At 37.2% G+C, this 16,042-nt stretch overlaps 1 protein-coding gene across 9 annotated transcripts in view; it reads left to right on the top strand.

Annotated features, from left to right (window-relative positions):
- Window positions 1–16,042, top strand: part of Ppp1r9a (protein phosphatase 1 regulatory subunit 9A) — a 262,484-nt gene that overhangs the window by 156,234 nt on the left and 90,208 nt on the right. For all 9 annotated transcript variants that reach the window (XM_036182883.1, XM_036182878.1, XM_036182886.1 and 6 more), the window contains exon 5: window positions 7,068–7,172. In XM_036182883.1, the coding sequence (XP_036038776.1) occupies window positions 7,068–7,172 (105 nt within the window). The remainder of the gene's footprint in view (window positions 1–7,067; window positions 7,173–16,042) is intronic.

Below are 16,042 nucleotides of genomic sequence, written 5' to 3'. Positions count from 1 at the left end.
TTTATTTCTGGAACTAAATTCTTTCAGACAGCAGATGATCATGGGTAATTGAAAGCATGGAAAGTATGATCATGGGTAAACGGGTACTTCTGCACAGCCTTAGGTTTTTATACATTTTATTATCAAGAGAATATTTGTTGAATGCTTACATTGTGACAGCAGTGATCTGTGCTCTGTGTTTTTTTTTTTAACTTATTTGCTCTTGCTAATAATGTTGGTTTATTATGCATTTTATTGCTTCTGTTGTATATAGAAGGAATCTAAAGTGTCTTATGTACACTCACTAGTAAGTAGCAGAGCCTGACTATAAACCTATGGTGTCTAACTCCACAGTCAGTACATAAATAGTACATTACAGTTTAACATGTAGTTCATCTTCACAATGGATTGTAAAGATATTTTTATTGCAATAAGTGTGTGTGTGTGTGTGTGTGTGTGTGTGTGCAACTTATAGATGTTTTTGGTATTTTTTTTTATTTCAAGATGGGGGTCATGTCAACATTTTTATATGCAAATTATCAAGAATATCTCTGATTATTTCTTTGAAACTAATTAAATAATGGTAACTTGCATTACTATGTCAATGCATATTACATGCATGTTAAATGCTTTAGAAGTATGTTGCTAAAGTGACCTTCAGAAACATCATTCAATTTGCTGTGCTTCCCAGAGCAGAACTCCCAAATGGCAACTACTGCACCCCATTAAGATTGACTTCTTCGATATAATAGAATCTTTAATAATTTGAATGCCATGACATTATTGCCCTTCAAGTTTTAATTTTTTCTTGCACCCCTGTCCTTAACACTTTATTATTTTAATTCATGTACATGTATGTGTGCCTGCATACAACATGCATATAGTTACTTACAGAGGCCAGAAGGCATCCGGTTTCCTGGAACTGGAGTTACAGTCAGTTGTGCTATGGGTGCGGGGGAACTGAGCCCAGGTCATCTATAAAAGCAGTGAGTACCCTTAGCTGCTGAAGCATCTCTTCAGCCCCTTTCCCTAAGTCCTTAAAATGTTCACTGATTACTTGTACTTATAATTTTTAAAAATGTGTGCACTTTTTTACTGTTGTTTTTTTTGCAAGTGTATTATTCACTGATGTTTCAGTGAGAATCTACAGAAATAAGTAGTCCATACTAACTGCCTCCACTATTTAACTGACAGAAATTTCTTACCTGCTTCTCCATTTTAACAAAAACACAATTAAACACAACCAACAGAATTAATACGGAAGTCTAAACTTAAACGTGTTAAAGTCTGTATTTACTCCCTACTCTTAAATTTCTATCAAAATTGTTACTTTCAAAATGATGGGCCATGCTTCAAGCATGGGACAAATGGAACCCTATTTTACAATCTGATTTTTATCCCAAATTTAGTATAAAGGCTTTGAATTCTGTTTCCCCTTTTCTCTTTTTCCCTGTTTGTTTGTTTGTTTGTTTTCTTGAGATAAGGTTGCCCTGCGTAGCCCTGGCTGACCTGGAACTCAATCTGTAGACCTAGTTGGGCTTGAACTAAGAGATCTACCTGCCTCTGTCTCCTGAGTGCTGGGATTAAAGGTGTGCACCATCACGTGAGCCCAGCTTCTCTGTTTCCTTTAAATTGTGCCAGAAACCGGTATTTTTTGTATTGACTCTATTCTTCAATATTTTCTTGTAAAACTGACCATTCATCTTCTATCCTCGTTTATTTTACCCACATATTCTCATTGTGTTGTGTATTTCTTTCTTTGGAGTGCCACGAGGCTCAGATTTTGAGTTAGTTGTCTAGACCCTATCTGTAGACCAGGTTTTTCCACATATTCATTGGTATTTGTTAGGCTCCTTTAAGTGAGGCCCTTCCCAAGTTTATCTCTGCCTTTACCCAAGTGCCTTCTTTGACAAGTATTATGTTGTGTGAGTCTAGGGAACAACAGTGCACCCCAGTGTCATTTAGATGTGCCTGTTCCCTTTTTCATTTCAGTCAGGAAGATTGCATTATTATCTCTGCTAGCTTTCCTCCTTGACCTCCATGCATATCTCATTCAGAATAATAATTACCCAAACTACAGAGTATGAAAGTGTGTGTCATGAAAGAAATGATGATAAGGCTTTGACTTTTTATTTGTTGTTTCTTACTCTGTGACAGTACACATCTTAGACAAGTCCTTCTGGAACTAACTAAGGAATAACTCTTAAAGTAATTCATGGTCAAAAATCCAAGGTTTTGTACAAAATAGAGTTAAGAAAATTGGACTGAAGTAATTGAACAGAAGCAGCTGAATAAACATTTGTAGAAATAGAACAATAACAATGCTCTACAAAAGGAGAGTGTCAATTGTATGCTTTTTTCAATAGGAACAGGGTTATTGATTTACATTTAATGCTTTATATGCTTTAAATACTTTCAAAACTTTTTAAAAATGAGATTCCTTTCTCACATCTGTCTGGTGTCAAGAATACATTTCTAATTTTTTTTTTTTGTGTGTGTGTGTATGTCATGTTGGTGATGATCAATGTTTGAAAGGTCCTGTTCTCCAACACATTCTGCTGTTCCCAGTTAGTTTCTACTTTTCCTCTCTGTGGGCTTGGGGTTGCTTGCCACCAGAGCTTGGAGACTTGAACTTGAGCTCAGCTGTGTCTGCCTGCATTTGTCTATGCTTGTTATTTGTTTAGGGTCTTACTGCCTTCTCCAGGCTGGTCTCGAGATCTGGTTCTCAAGCAGACCCTCCTGCCTCAGTCTCCAGAACTGCCATTGTTACTGGACTCCACTACCACTCCTTAATCTCATTAACTTCTTGTTATCACATTGCTTCGTGTCCGTGGTACAAAGAAAATGAATTTGGGAGCAGAGAAATCCCCTGTGAGACTTCTTGTCTGCATTGGAGTATCCCTGCCCAACCCTGGGAATGTTCTCTGAAGAATGAAGGCCTGGTCCCTTCTCTGAATCTGAAAGCATATGTGATCACTTTTTATAAAACTACAGAGAAAGCAAGCAGGGGCAGTTTGTCCTCTGAAATAGTATTTGCAGGAATACTCTTTCAGCTAGATTTATTTAAAAAAGAAAACTTCTCAAAAATAGTAAATTTGTCATTGGTAGGACATGAGTTTGTTATATAAAAGTTATTCACTGCTAGTCACAGTAAATCAGCAAGGAATGAACAAAATTTGAAATGAAAAGAAATAATAGTTATATTATCATCTTCCAAAATTAATTACATCTGACAAAATTTTAGGCTCCAAATGAGGGAAACTATAAAATTCTGCTAAAGATATCAAATATGGGTCAATGAATGGAGTTACATTTCTGCTCATAGGTAGGAAAAAATGCTGTCAGGATGCGAATTCTCCTTAATTTTATCTCTGTATCCAGTGAAGTCTCGGAATAATCTCATTAAGTTAATTGATGGATGTTCTAGTTTCTCTCCATTGTTTTGATAAAATACCCTGACAAGAGCAGTGTAAGGAAGCCAGGGGCTTCTTCTGACTCACAGGTCCAGAGGAACAGAGCCCTCCAGCCAGGACAAAGACATAGTACCAGGTCAGGAAGGCATGGAGGCAGGGGAAGGAAGCTGGCTGACCACATTTCAGCCTCACTTGGGGAGCAGAAAGAGAGAACAGGAAGTGGGGCCAGGATGTGACTCTCAAAGCCCACCTCCATGACCTACTTCCCCCGCAAGGCTTTCCAAACATGGCCACTGGTTGGGGATCAAGAGTGCAAGCATATGAGACTGAGGGGCATTTCACATTCAGACTGCAACAGTGAATACTGATGAATGGACGATTCAAAACAGCGCACTCAGTAATGAAGGCCAAGAACAAAGTTTGGAAAGGGACATTATCTGACTTTAGGATTTTCTTTTAAAGCTTTAGGAATCAAGAAAATGGGGTATTTACAAATAAATAAATAGATCAACAAGACAAAACAGAGAACCCAGGAATAGATTTAAAGTTAGCATTATGAACTGTTTACAGTATAAAATCCAACTGGGTTACATCTTCATAATTTCAGAGAATTTGTAATTTTTATTTATCACATTATTATACCATTTGTAGGAAGTTCTTTCACTGTCACTTAATGATAGACACTTGTATTCATCACACAGCTTAAAGAACAGACATTGCCAGTTGTGGTGGTGCGTAATTTGCTGAAAAAGGCAGAGGCAGGAGGATCCTGAGTTCGAGGCCAGCCTGGGCTAGACGTTTTAAGCCGGGCGGTGTTGGCGCATGCCTTCAATCCCAACACTGTGAGGCAGAGGCAGCCAGATCTCTGTTAGTTGTAGGCCAGCCTGGTCTAGAGAGTGAGTTCCGGATAGGCTCCAAAGCTACACAGAGAAGCCCTGTCTCAAGAGAGAGATATAGACAGAGAGACAGAGAGAGAGAGGGAGGGAGGGAGGAAGGGAGGGAGGGAGGGAGGGTAGGGGAGAGAGAGAATGGACAGCTTCAGTTTGCTACCTTAGCCACACATGAAGTCCTCAGAGGAATACAACACACATCCAGCAGCATTTCTGTGAAGCTGATTTCCTTTAGGAGCCATGAAATGCTTGTGGAATGATTTGAACTCATAAATTCAGAAGGGTAATGAGGCAGGTTCTTCTGCTGTCCCATGAGGGCCATGGAGTTCCTTAACCCCTGCAGAGTTCTCCATGGCAAGAGGGTAAGAGCCTGCTCCCTCTTACTTTCAGTGAGGGTTCCCCAGCCAGGGCTACTGGTACCACTACCTTTATTGTCATCATCTTAGGTCTAGAACCAGAATGGCAAAGATGTGGGGTGCGGGAGTACAACACAGTACGGAAGGAGAAAAATCAAAAGAAAGGAAAATAAACTGCTAGCAGACTTGAATGGCAGCAAATATTTGTTGTCTCTGAGACTCACAATGATGTCTGAGATGGGGTGGGAGTTTTTCACAGTGATGTCTGAGATGGGGTGGGAGTTTTTCACAGTGATGTCTGAGATGGGGTGAGAGCTGTTTACAGTGATGCCTGAGATGGGGTGGGAGCTGTTCACAGTGATGTCTGAGATGGGATGGGAGCTGAGATGGGGTGGGAGCTGTTCACAGTGATGTCTGAGATGGGATGGGAGCTGAGATGGGGTGGGAGCTGTTCACAGTGATGTCTGAGATGGGATGGGAGCTGAGATGGGGTGGGAGCTGTTCACAGTGATGTCTGAGATGGGATGGGAGCTGAGATGGGGTGGGAGCTGTTCACAGTGATGTCTGAGATGGGATGGGAGCTGAGATGGGGTGGGAGCTGTTCACAGTGATGTCTGAGGTGGGGTGGGAGCTGCGCTTGAGGGCTGAGATGTCTTTCTGTGACTGGCTTTGTAAGCCCACATGGTCACTTAGATGCATCCTTCAGAATGCGATGTTCAAATACAGGTGACCCCTGAAGAACTTAAAAGATGATTTTCATGAACATCAAATAAAGAGGTCAAAGATTTTATTCGGCTGCCTAATCATTTCTGAAAGTAGTAAGAAAATTAATCTGATTAAAAGAGTATTTGGGAAACCAGGTTTCCCAGCAAGGAGTAGATCCCAATGGTGGAGAGCTTCCCTGCGAACCTTGGATTCCATCCTTAGCACACCCACTTCCTTTGCCTTCTCTAAAGAACAAGGTAGGTAGTAATGTCAGAATAATAAAGCTTGGTTAGGTCTGAAACTCTGTGATTGACAACATATAGAAGATCTGAAAACACTAAGGATTCTTGGACTCCCGTATGCTTGTTTAATTTCTACTGTGATCGAAACTCTTTGAGTCAAGTGTATACCCTGGAAGGACTCATGTGTTTAAAGAAGCATATAGCAGACTGATTATTTACAGCTGTGTTTATAATAGCTAAATTTAAAAATGATGCATGTCCATCTACAGAAAGTAGATGCACAAAAGATACTATGATATAGTTGTCAAAATGAATTAGCTAAAATTACAACCATGGTTGCCAGAGGGTAAAAAAATCTCACATTTAATTTTGAGTGAATAAAGTAAGTAATAAGATGAGAGGTATACTTTGTAATTTTTGAAACATACATTTATATTATGTGAATTCATTGGCATCTATTGCTAAACACACAAAAATTAGTATGTGGCCATCTCTACTGAAGAAATAAAGGCAAGAAGATTATAAGAAAACAACTAAGGGGCTTCCCCTTTTCTGTAATACATTATAAAAAACATGATTCAAATATTGCATAGTGCTCAGATTTGATAAAGCTGGAAATTGGGTGCTTAAGTGTATGTTATCAATTTCATACCACATTTTTCCATGCCCACAGTATTCCTTGTGAGGAATAAAACATGGTGTATGTAAAACATATATGCACATTTAGAAGTACTTACACATTTATCAATATTAATGTAATATGCATTTCAGAAACAGACACACATAAACACACATCTTTGAGTATGTATAAGCACACACATGCACACATGTGAGCATTGCATATCTGAAGCACTGAGCACTTCCTGATGTTGTCCCTGAGGGAGGAAAGCAGTGTCAGGGATTAGGCTCCAAGGGGACCGCAGCAGTATCAGTTGTCTTTAATTAGGCACAAATTGTGCTAGAGATCTGCCGTGCATTAGAGTTACATTTTTTAAAGAAAATGTGTGATAAAATGACTCCTTTCAATATTACTTTTCTAGCTTCCAGTGGCACTCTTATTTTTTGTAATGTCTGCATTTGTACATTCGTTTATATATTTTTGTGAGTATGTATACATGTGTGTGCACATGAATGTAGATGCTAAGAGAATAATTTCAAGTTTTGTTCCTCAGGTGCTGTCTACTTTTTCTTGAGTATCTCTTTGGCCTTGAATTAGTTAAACATGCTTGGCTGTCTGGCCAGCAAGCTGCAGGATCCACTGTGGACATTTTCACATAATTTCTGGGTGTCAAGTTCAGCCCTGTACTAACTGAGCTGTCTCTGCAATCTTCAAAAGATATTAAGTATTTGACTATAATCTGGAGCTTATTGTGCATAAGAAAAGTTTGGAATCAGCAAGTGCTTGGTCAAGTAGCTTTCTTGGAAAGGGCAGCACGTTAGCAGATGAGTTCACTGTGGGTGCTATTTTCTCTTTTTCTCCAGGATCCAAGTCAATGATCAGATTGTGGAAGTGGATGGAATCAGCCTGGTGGGGGTTACACAGAATTTTGCAGCAACTGTTCTGCGAAATACCAAGGGCAATGTCAGGTAAATCTGAGGCTTTCTAATGAGCAGCATGGTAACTTTATACTTTTATGGATGGCAATTTCCCCATAAATATTTATAATTACACTGAATATTTTGTCTGAATACTAAAGCAGTGTGAACACCACTGTTGCTAAGCTGTATAGTGCAACTTATTGTTAACACAGTAGAATTGCCATGGCGATGGACTTCCTAGTCACCACCTCAGTAAATATTAATTTCCTTCTCAATTCCTTTGAACAAAACCAGCTTTGGAACAATTGAAACTGAAATGGATGTTCACACACCAGTGGCATGCATTATTAGACAAGTAGGCCAAACAATTTGAGGCAGTGTATTTAAAAATTCTGTTTATTGTTCTAAAGAGTCAGCCATGATCTATCTCCAATGAATTGTATCTCTTCTAACGTGATAGGACAGAGGGTAAAATCTTCAGACCTTGGAATTTACATCTAGAGCTCTGATTGTGATAATTATAAGAAGCCATCTTGTCCAACTCTGGTTGAACTTTGAAATCAGTTTTATTTGATTAATATTTACTTTTTTTGAAAGCACTGTAAATGTATTATACTTTGCCAAAATCTTATGAATGAACACTTTAAAGAGACATTATTTATTGAGTGTAACTGAACTGGCAGTCGTTCTGAAAACATTGCTGAGGTCGGTGATGTCACTGGAAAGAGGACAGTAGCGCCCTCATGCAGCATACTTGATGTTCTTTATAAACACGAGTTCCAACTTTCAGCTTTGTCGGTGGGAAAGGACCATGTGATGCAGAAAGGATGCCTTGAAGTACAACCTAGACAAACATGTAAGTGGGGTCTGGTGTTTCTACTCAGGCCTCAGTAAGGCAGGAAAAATAATGTCAAGGGTGCCCCTGTGATGATGCTCTCCATTCTTCAGATTGCTGTGTGGCATCCACACATCACTTCCCCACGTGGTTCAAGACTTCTTTGGGAGCTGCTCATTAGACATCAAGACAAACTCAAAGACTAAATAGGATGCCCACTCAACTTGTAAGAACATGGTTGGAAAAATTTGAAAAGAGTAGATTACACATATTCTGTTTCCTTTCTCCCTATTTGTCAGGTCATTTGTGTTCATATTTTGATACTTGGAAAACTGATAAGTGTCTTCTTAAGTAATTTCTCTCATTTCACTCTCTCCCCATATCATTCCATCCTAATTATATCTCAAGTAGAAGAACATAACTACACTTTTCAAAATATGAAAGTGCTGTTATGGAAAAAGGAATTGATCTTTTGTTTATCCTCAAGTACAGATCAATACAGAGGAGTAGAAATAATCAGAGATCCACCACACCCACCTACTCTTTGAATACTTTCAGTGGCCCTCCACTCTGCATGGAAGCTCTTGGGCCTGTTGTTGACATTCCCATCTAGTGGTGCTTCTTACCTCTTCTGTTTCCATGATCTCCTCTGGTTCCTCAGCAGCCATCATCCTTCAGAAACGACTTGTGTGATTGTTTCTGAACCCTCTTGCCTTCACTGCTTTATATTTAAAATGCTGTCTTCTATCCATTAAGTAGTTCTTCTATTAAGAACTACTGTGTCTTAAACAGGTCTCAGCTCCTGTGCCCTCCAGAAGTCCACCATGACCTCATGAGGCCTACCTGATGGCAGCCATCTTCACACCATTGTTTTGCCTTGAGGTGACAGAGCATTCTAATTGCACCATTGACTTTGCAAAAAAATCTTGGTACACACATGGCACTTTCAGCCTCCTTTATTCCTCCCACATTATTTAACCAGGATCTGAATTTGCTAAAGTTATGTAACTCAGAGTCTCAATTAGTTGACTGTACGAGAAAGTGCTTTCATGATCTTAACTTTGTAAGAATAATATTCAAATCTTCCAAATACATTTATAGGTGGTTCTACATGAAATACTATTAAAACCTAGACCTGAATTTTTCATAAAATAAGATGCTCATGTGTATGTTTATATATGTGAACATGAATGGATGAACATTTTGTTTTGCTGTATTTGTTTGTTTTATTAATTCTTTGAGACTGGGTCTCACTATATATCTCTGGCAGGTCTAGAACTTGTTATAGAGACAATGCTAGCTTGTAACTTGAAGTAATCCTCCAGCTAGGGTCTGAGGTCACATGCTACCAACATGATGAAGGAGCTGTTAAGAATATATTAGTAGCCAACAATTAATTGCTGGCATTAGAAAGATTAAGACCAACAGAGATCTTAAGAGACAAATTAAGGGGGACTTGACTTGATAAAATAATTTCCACTAATGCTAAGTACAAGCTAGCATTTTGTAGATTGCCACTTTAATATTTACATGCATATATATTTAAACCTGTTACATCAGAACTCTTAGAAATGTGCTCTTTCTGACTAGGATGTAGACATTCTCAGAAGTATCTATTAGGGTTGCATCTGGTAAATAATAGGTAGTTTGTATGTTAGGCAACTTTCTAAAAATTGATTTTACTCTTTTAACATTGAAATGTGACATAGAAAAAATTTTTTATAATTAGTACTGTGTTGGATTCACAATTTACTTCAATGAAATAGTGTTTATAATTAAGTTTAAGGCCTGGAGAGATGGCTCAGAGGTTAAGAGCACTGGCTGCTCTTCCAGAGGTCCTGAGTTCAATTCCCAGCAACCACATGATGGCTCACAACCATCTGTAATGAGATCTGGTGCCCTCTTCTGGCCTGCAGGCAGAACACTATGTACATAATAAATCTTTTAAAAAAATAATAATAATTAAGTTTAAATACTTTGAGTCTTGCTTTTAAAAGTTAATACACTCATATAAATGAATTTTTACAGATATATTTTATGTGTAATTTTTAACTATTCATAAATATATATAAATTTACATTAACCTACCCAAACATGGAAAAGAAGGGTATGTAATAGTATACAGAGAAAAAGAGCTGGAGGCTTGGTGTGTCCTCAATCCCTATTGTCCCCAGGCCTTACTGGAAGTGACTGGTGATCAGTTTGCCAGCACTTGCTCAGTATCTTCCAGTTAAATATTTTAAGAGCTGTTGTTTCAGGACATATAAGTGCCAAATTGGGTGGAAAAAGATAAGTTTGCAAAGCTCTCTAAAAGCATTGTATGATCTGTGACCCACTGCCAGGATGCTTAAGTGTCAGGTCTGTGTCTCTGTTTTTAATTATTAAAATACATAATATTCAGGCTTTTATACAAAATGAGTACTTGTTTAAAATATTTAGTAAAGGAGTTGTTTACATAAGAAGTATTGGTGGTAAAGTGGTACAGCTTTCCCATTTTTACACTTTAAGCTTTGATGTACATCAAGATTTAAAATTTTAATATTATTTGTGTGCCATTTTTTACTAGAGATCATTCTAATTAGAACTTATTTCTGAAAGCCAGGCATTTGTAAACTATCATTTTCCACTTATCCTCTCATGTTGTTTACAGAACGTCTATGATATTTGCAATTTTAGCCTAGCTGATTATAAAGTCAATGTTAGGGTTATTTATATTTTGACAAAACAAAAAATTTAATAAAGGAATCAAAAGAATCCTATGTATTGTAGATATGTAAATGCCATTAAGTAGAACATGCACACTGCTTGGCTTCATAATATATGACAATAAAAATAACTTGTTTATTTGCCTCTGTTTATTACATGTATATACATGTATATATATATTTGACTAAAGGAATAGTCAGTCCCCATTGAAACTTCATGATGACTTTTTAAAAACTCCAAAAGAGACCATGCTGAAGACCCTAGACCCTAGCTGTAGACATTAGCATATCATGACTAGTGATTTGAATAAGGATGGTCGCCGTAGGCTCATATATTTGAATGCTTGGTTATTAGAGAGTGGCACTGCTTCAGAGGGATTAGGATATGTAGCTTTGTTGTAGTGGGTGTGGTCTTATTGGAGGAAGTGTGTCACTGAGGGGGTGGGCTTTCAGGTTTCAAGAGAACAAGCCAGATCCAATGTCTCTTCCTTCCTGAGGAAGATGCCTAAGGCATCTGAATATAGACCTCTCAGCTCCTTCTCCAGCACTGTGTGCTGCCATGATGATAATGGACGAAACCTCTGAAACTGTAAGCAAGCCTTAATTAAATGCTTTTCGTTATAACAATTACTATGGTCAGTGGTGGTGCACGCCTTTAATCCCAGCATAGACAGGCGGATCTCTATGAGTTCGAGGCCAGCCTGGGCTACAGAGTGAGTTCCAGGAAAGGTGCAAAGCTACACAGAGAAACCTTCTAACAATTCATGCTACAGCCCTGACTGGAAAAAAAAAAGAATTACCGTGGTTATGGTGTCTCTTCACAACAATAGAACACTAAAACAATTGTGATTGTTCAATCATGAAAATTCTCAATTTTTAATAATCTGCTTTATTCTTTGCCATTAAAAATCAATGCAATTTTCAGTGAATGGTGAAATAAAAAAATACAAGAAATGTTAAGAGACCTTTTTTTTTTTAATTCTCTTAAACTTGAAGTTTGGAAGCAGGCCAGTTTCCTAACACGTATACTGTCACTTTAGCTGGAAACAATGTAGATGATGTAAATGAGCTGTACAAGAACATCATCTGATGGTGGAGAGGACTTGCTAGCTTAATTATTATGTGTTTGAACGTTTTAAAATTCAGTTGAAAGTGACCCTGAAAACTGGGGTCACAGTTCAATGGGAATGTTAGCCAGGCAGCCCAAGATGAATAAGCTGACAGCTGATTGTGTGACCTATACTTTGTATATAACTAGGAAACAGAAACAAAAATCTTCTGAGCATCCTTTTAAAAATAAATTTTATCATAAAAAGTGAAAAAAAAACCACACACCAGAATTAACCAAAGCCTGTCTGTACATCTTTAATGATCTATGTGATTAGAACAGCCAATCAGAACGTAAGCCACAGCGCTACTCATTGCATTTTACACTGTCACTATCAAGTATGCTTTAGGTACTATCCACCACCCAAGACAACAACAAAGATAATCCATGACAGTTAGAACTAGAAAACATTTAGCTTTAGGCCAGCTTTCTTTAGTCATGTCCATGACCTGCATTCAGCCCTTCCCTTAATATTTAACTCCTTTCAGTGAATTATTTTATGCTTTTCTTTGCTTAACTCAAAATTGTTTTTAGAACTATGATTAACTTGGAAAGAATTGGGATTGGGTCACAGTAAACATGAAAATACATTCAAATACATGGAATGACGGTGCATAATCTGCATTAAGACCAACAGTAAACAGTTACCAGGTATTCTCTGAGCACCAAAGTCTTGAATTTTTGTATGGATTTCATAATATTTATTTCACTTATTGTGCTCATTTTACAAATATAAAACTAATACTTAGAAATACTGACATATTTAAAGTCACAGAACCAGTGTGCCTTCTATACTTTGGTGGGATTATATTATCAAAGCCATTTTTTTCTTTTCTAGATGCTTTTAACACTTAAAATGTGCTATTTCAAAATGCCCATGTTCTTACTCCATAACTGAAATAAACATGATAAATTTGACGTTTCATGTTGAATTCTGCATTTGGTAGATTGTATACATAATCTAGCCTTACGTATTTATGAACTGAGTTTAGCGTGGGTCAAACGTAGAAACATATAGAAATGTGATTTGAATATTACATTTTTCAATAAGTTGGTTTTCTCATGATTTTCATGCATCTCAGTTCTCTCTTGTGTGAACTATATTTTATTCTTGCTCATTCTCCCAGATACATGAGTTCAGACACTAATTTTCACATGAGGAAGGTGAGGCAGAGAGAGAGAGAGAGAGAGAGAGAGAGAGAGAGAGAGAGAGAGAGGAGGTTGCTTCCACTTCTGCATGTTTTAACTCTGGGTCATACTTAAAGGGATGGTGTTCTATTACAACAGATCTATAGCATGCTTCATACTAGACTTTAAAGATGCATGTAGCCACAGTCTTCTTCAGTGGCTCAGAAAAGCTGCCTAGATGAACAGGCATGTGTACATTAGCTTGTTTAGAAGTGAAACCATTTTTATGAGATCTGTTATTGTCTTATAGGCAATTCCAAATCATTTCTATTTCATTAAACTGTGAGATGAGTTTTCATCTAAACTAGCATTGGACAAATAGTACACTGTGTTAAATTATGTAAGTGATTCAGAAAGCTCTGATCTTAAGCAAAAGTGCCCTTATGATTTAAAATGCTGGTTTCTTATGAAGTATTGGGTGGTCTTTATTTCCTGTGAAATTTTGATCATATGTGACTCATTCATATTAACTTTATCATAAATAATTCTGGCTTTGGAAGTAGTGGTGATTTTTAAAGACGAAAACATACCATGTTAGAGTTTTTAATTATATTTTGTGATTACATAATTTATTACTACTATATATATATTATGTTATTGTTTGTGCTTTTGTTATTTTTTACAATTTTTCAAGTAAAATACCTCACAGATTTTATCAAGACCTTCATTCTTCTTTAGAGTTAGCAACAACAGATTCAAATGTTCGACCAGAAGACAAGTTCCAAACTTATTTTCTCTGTAAAGTTCATTGAGCAAACTTTCTGAGAAAGCATTTTTTTTTATTTTCAGTAAACATTCTTACTCCTCAAGATCTGAACATGTAATTTCCAGACAAAGGTAAAGAATTTTTAGCTTAAATGGCCAGTACAAATGAGGGAAAATTTCATAAGGCCCCACCTCTAGGTTAGGAACTGTAGGCAGCCAGTAGCTGCTGAGGAAGTGATAATCTGTTTTCTATAGGGACAAGACACCTAATGGGTTTTCCAAGCCTATATGGCCAACACCATTTGTAGTTGGCTTTATCATTGGGCCACCAACCAGCTCCCAAATAAAGACATAGAGACTTATTATTAATTATGAATGCTCAGTCTTAGCTTAGGCTTGGCTCACTAGTTCTTTTAACTTAATTTAACCTCTTTCTATTCTCTACACCTCTACATTTTACCTTAGAGCTTTTTGCCTTTCATTCTGCTTTTCTCCATGTCTGGGTGGCTGGCCCCTGTGTCTCCCAGTTGTCTCCTTTTCTTTCTTCTTCCCAAGCCTAAATTCCTCCTACTTCCTCTTCCTGCCTAGAAGTTCTACCTATACCTCCTCCCTTACTATTAGCCATTCAGCTTTTTATTAGGCAAGTCAAGTGCCTTAGGCAGGCAAGGTAAAACAGCAACATACCTTTATATAATTAAACAAATGCAACACATCTTTGCATAGTTAAATATTCCACAACCAAGAGTAATTGATGCTCTTCCAGAGGATTGGGATTTACTTCTCAGCACCCACATAATGACTTATAACCATCCATAACTCCAATTCCACAGAATCTGATCTTCTGGCTTCTGTGGGCAACAGGCACATACACAGTGCACAGACATATATGCAGAAATAACATTCAAACACATAAAACAAACCTTTTTTAAAACACACATAAAAGGCCAGTCTAGGCTTGTCTAAAACAGCTGTTCTAGGACATGAGGGTTTTAAATTTTTCTTTATATGTGTAATATGAGACACAATTTCTGATAAACATTTATCAAAATGTAATGAATTCAATTATCAAGATTAATTTAACGTACTGAAGACTTTAAGTATCTTATTGTAGAGACTATAGTAACTTTAGTTACATCCTGTGCATGTCTTGGCAATTCAGAGTTCTCATTTTAGAATAGGAAACAATGCAGAGATGCTGTCAGCCTTTACTAATACGTGCAGCTGGACAGAGAAGAGGGAGGGAAGAAGTCACAATGTGTTTCTCAATGGTGGATGCAGTCTTATTTTAAAAAAATGCTAAGGTATCTACAGAACATGCATATAAATAGTAATTGACTTCAGCTGGATTACAGAAGACAAGGCCAGGATTTATGATTCAATTGCATTTCAGCATTCTAAAATTTAAAAAATAATATTAAACTTACTACAGAAAACACAAACTACTTGGAGATAAAACAAAAATTTCTGAAGGCCTGTGATCTGAGGAAGTAATGATTAAAGATTGAGATGTCCCATGTTTATAAGCTCATATTGTCAAGATGCCTTTTCAAAGCAATTACAGATCAAACCTGGTGTGCTTTCCTGGAGAAAGTGGCCAGCTGACTATAAAGTCTATATGCAAATGCAGAGGAGAGACACACAGAGGTCAAGAACTCATCATCTAGTTTCAAGATTTACTATGTGATAATCATAGAAGTGTTGTATTGGTGGAAATGTAAACTCATCTCAGTGGAACAGACTGCAAAGTCCAGAAATCATCCCACAAACAAAGAATCAACTGATTTCCACAGTGTAGTGAAATAATTCAGTGTTTGAAAAGAACCGACTTGAACAAATAGTGTTGAAATCACCAGCTGTTTGGAAAGAAAGAAACCACCCTTTGTATCACCTTATGCCTAAAAATTAAATTTAACTTTAAGAAGAAATTTTAAATTAAAGAAAAAAGAAGGAAAAAAGGATTTAATCAAAAAGTAGGGGGGGAAATTTAGGAATTAGAATTCATTGAAAGACATCATTTGTGTGTGTGTGTGTGTGTGTGTGTGTGTGTGTGTGTGTGTGTGTGTGTGATGCAACAGTTTATCATTAAAATCTACACAGTATGCCATCAGGTGTATATTTATTATTGTGTTGACAAATAGATGCTGAAAAGATTTGACAACTCCACCACATAGTAAGTGTGAATTCATCTCTACATGATTTTGTAGATGGTCATCTGTTGAAGCAGCAACTGATGATAGTTTTTCTAAAAAAAATCATAGACATAATTTGCAAAGCTGAGATGGGACAGCATAAACTGGTAGGGTATAATAGATTAAACACAGAAATACATAAATGTACATTTTGTGTATGTGTACATATCTGCAAGATACATAGACAA

The sequence above is a fragment of the Onychomys torridus genome, chromosome 3 (assembly GCF_903995425.1).
Source record: "Onychomys torridus chromosome 3, mOncTor1.1, whole genome shotgun sequence".
NCBI classification, from domain to species: Eukaryota; Metazoa; Chordata; class Mammalia; order Rodentia; family Cricetidae; genus Onychomys; species Onychomys torridus.
This window is presented reverse-complemented; position numbering and strand designations above follow the sequence as displayed.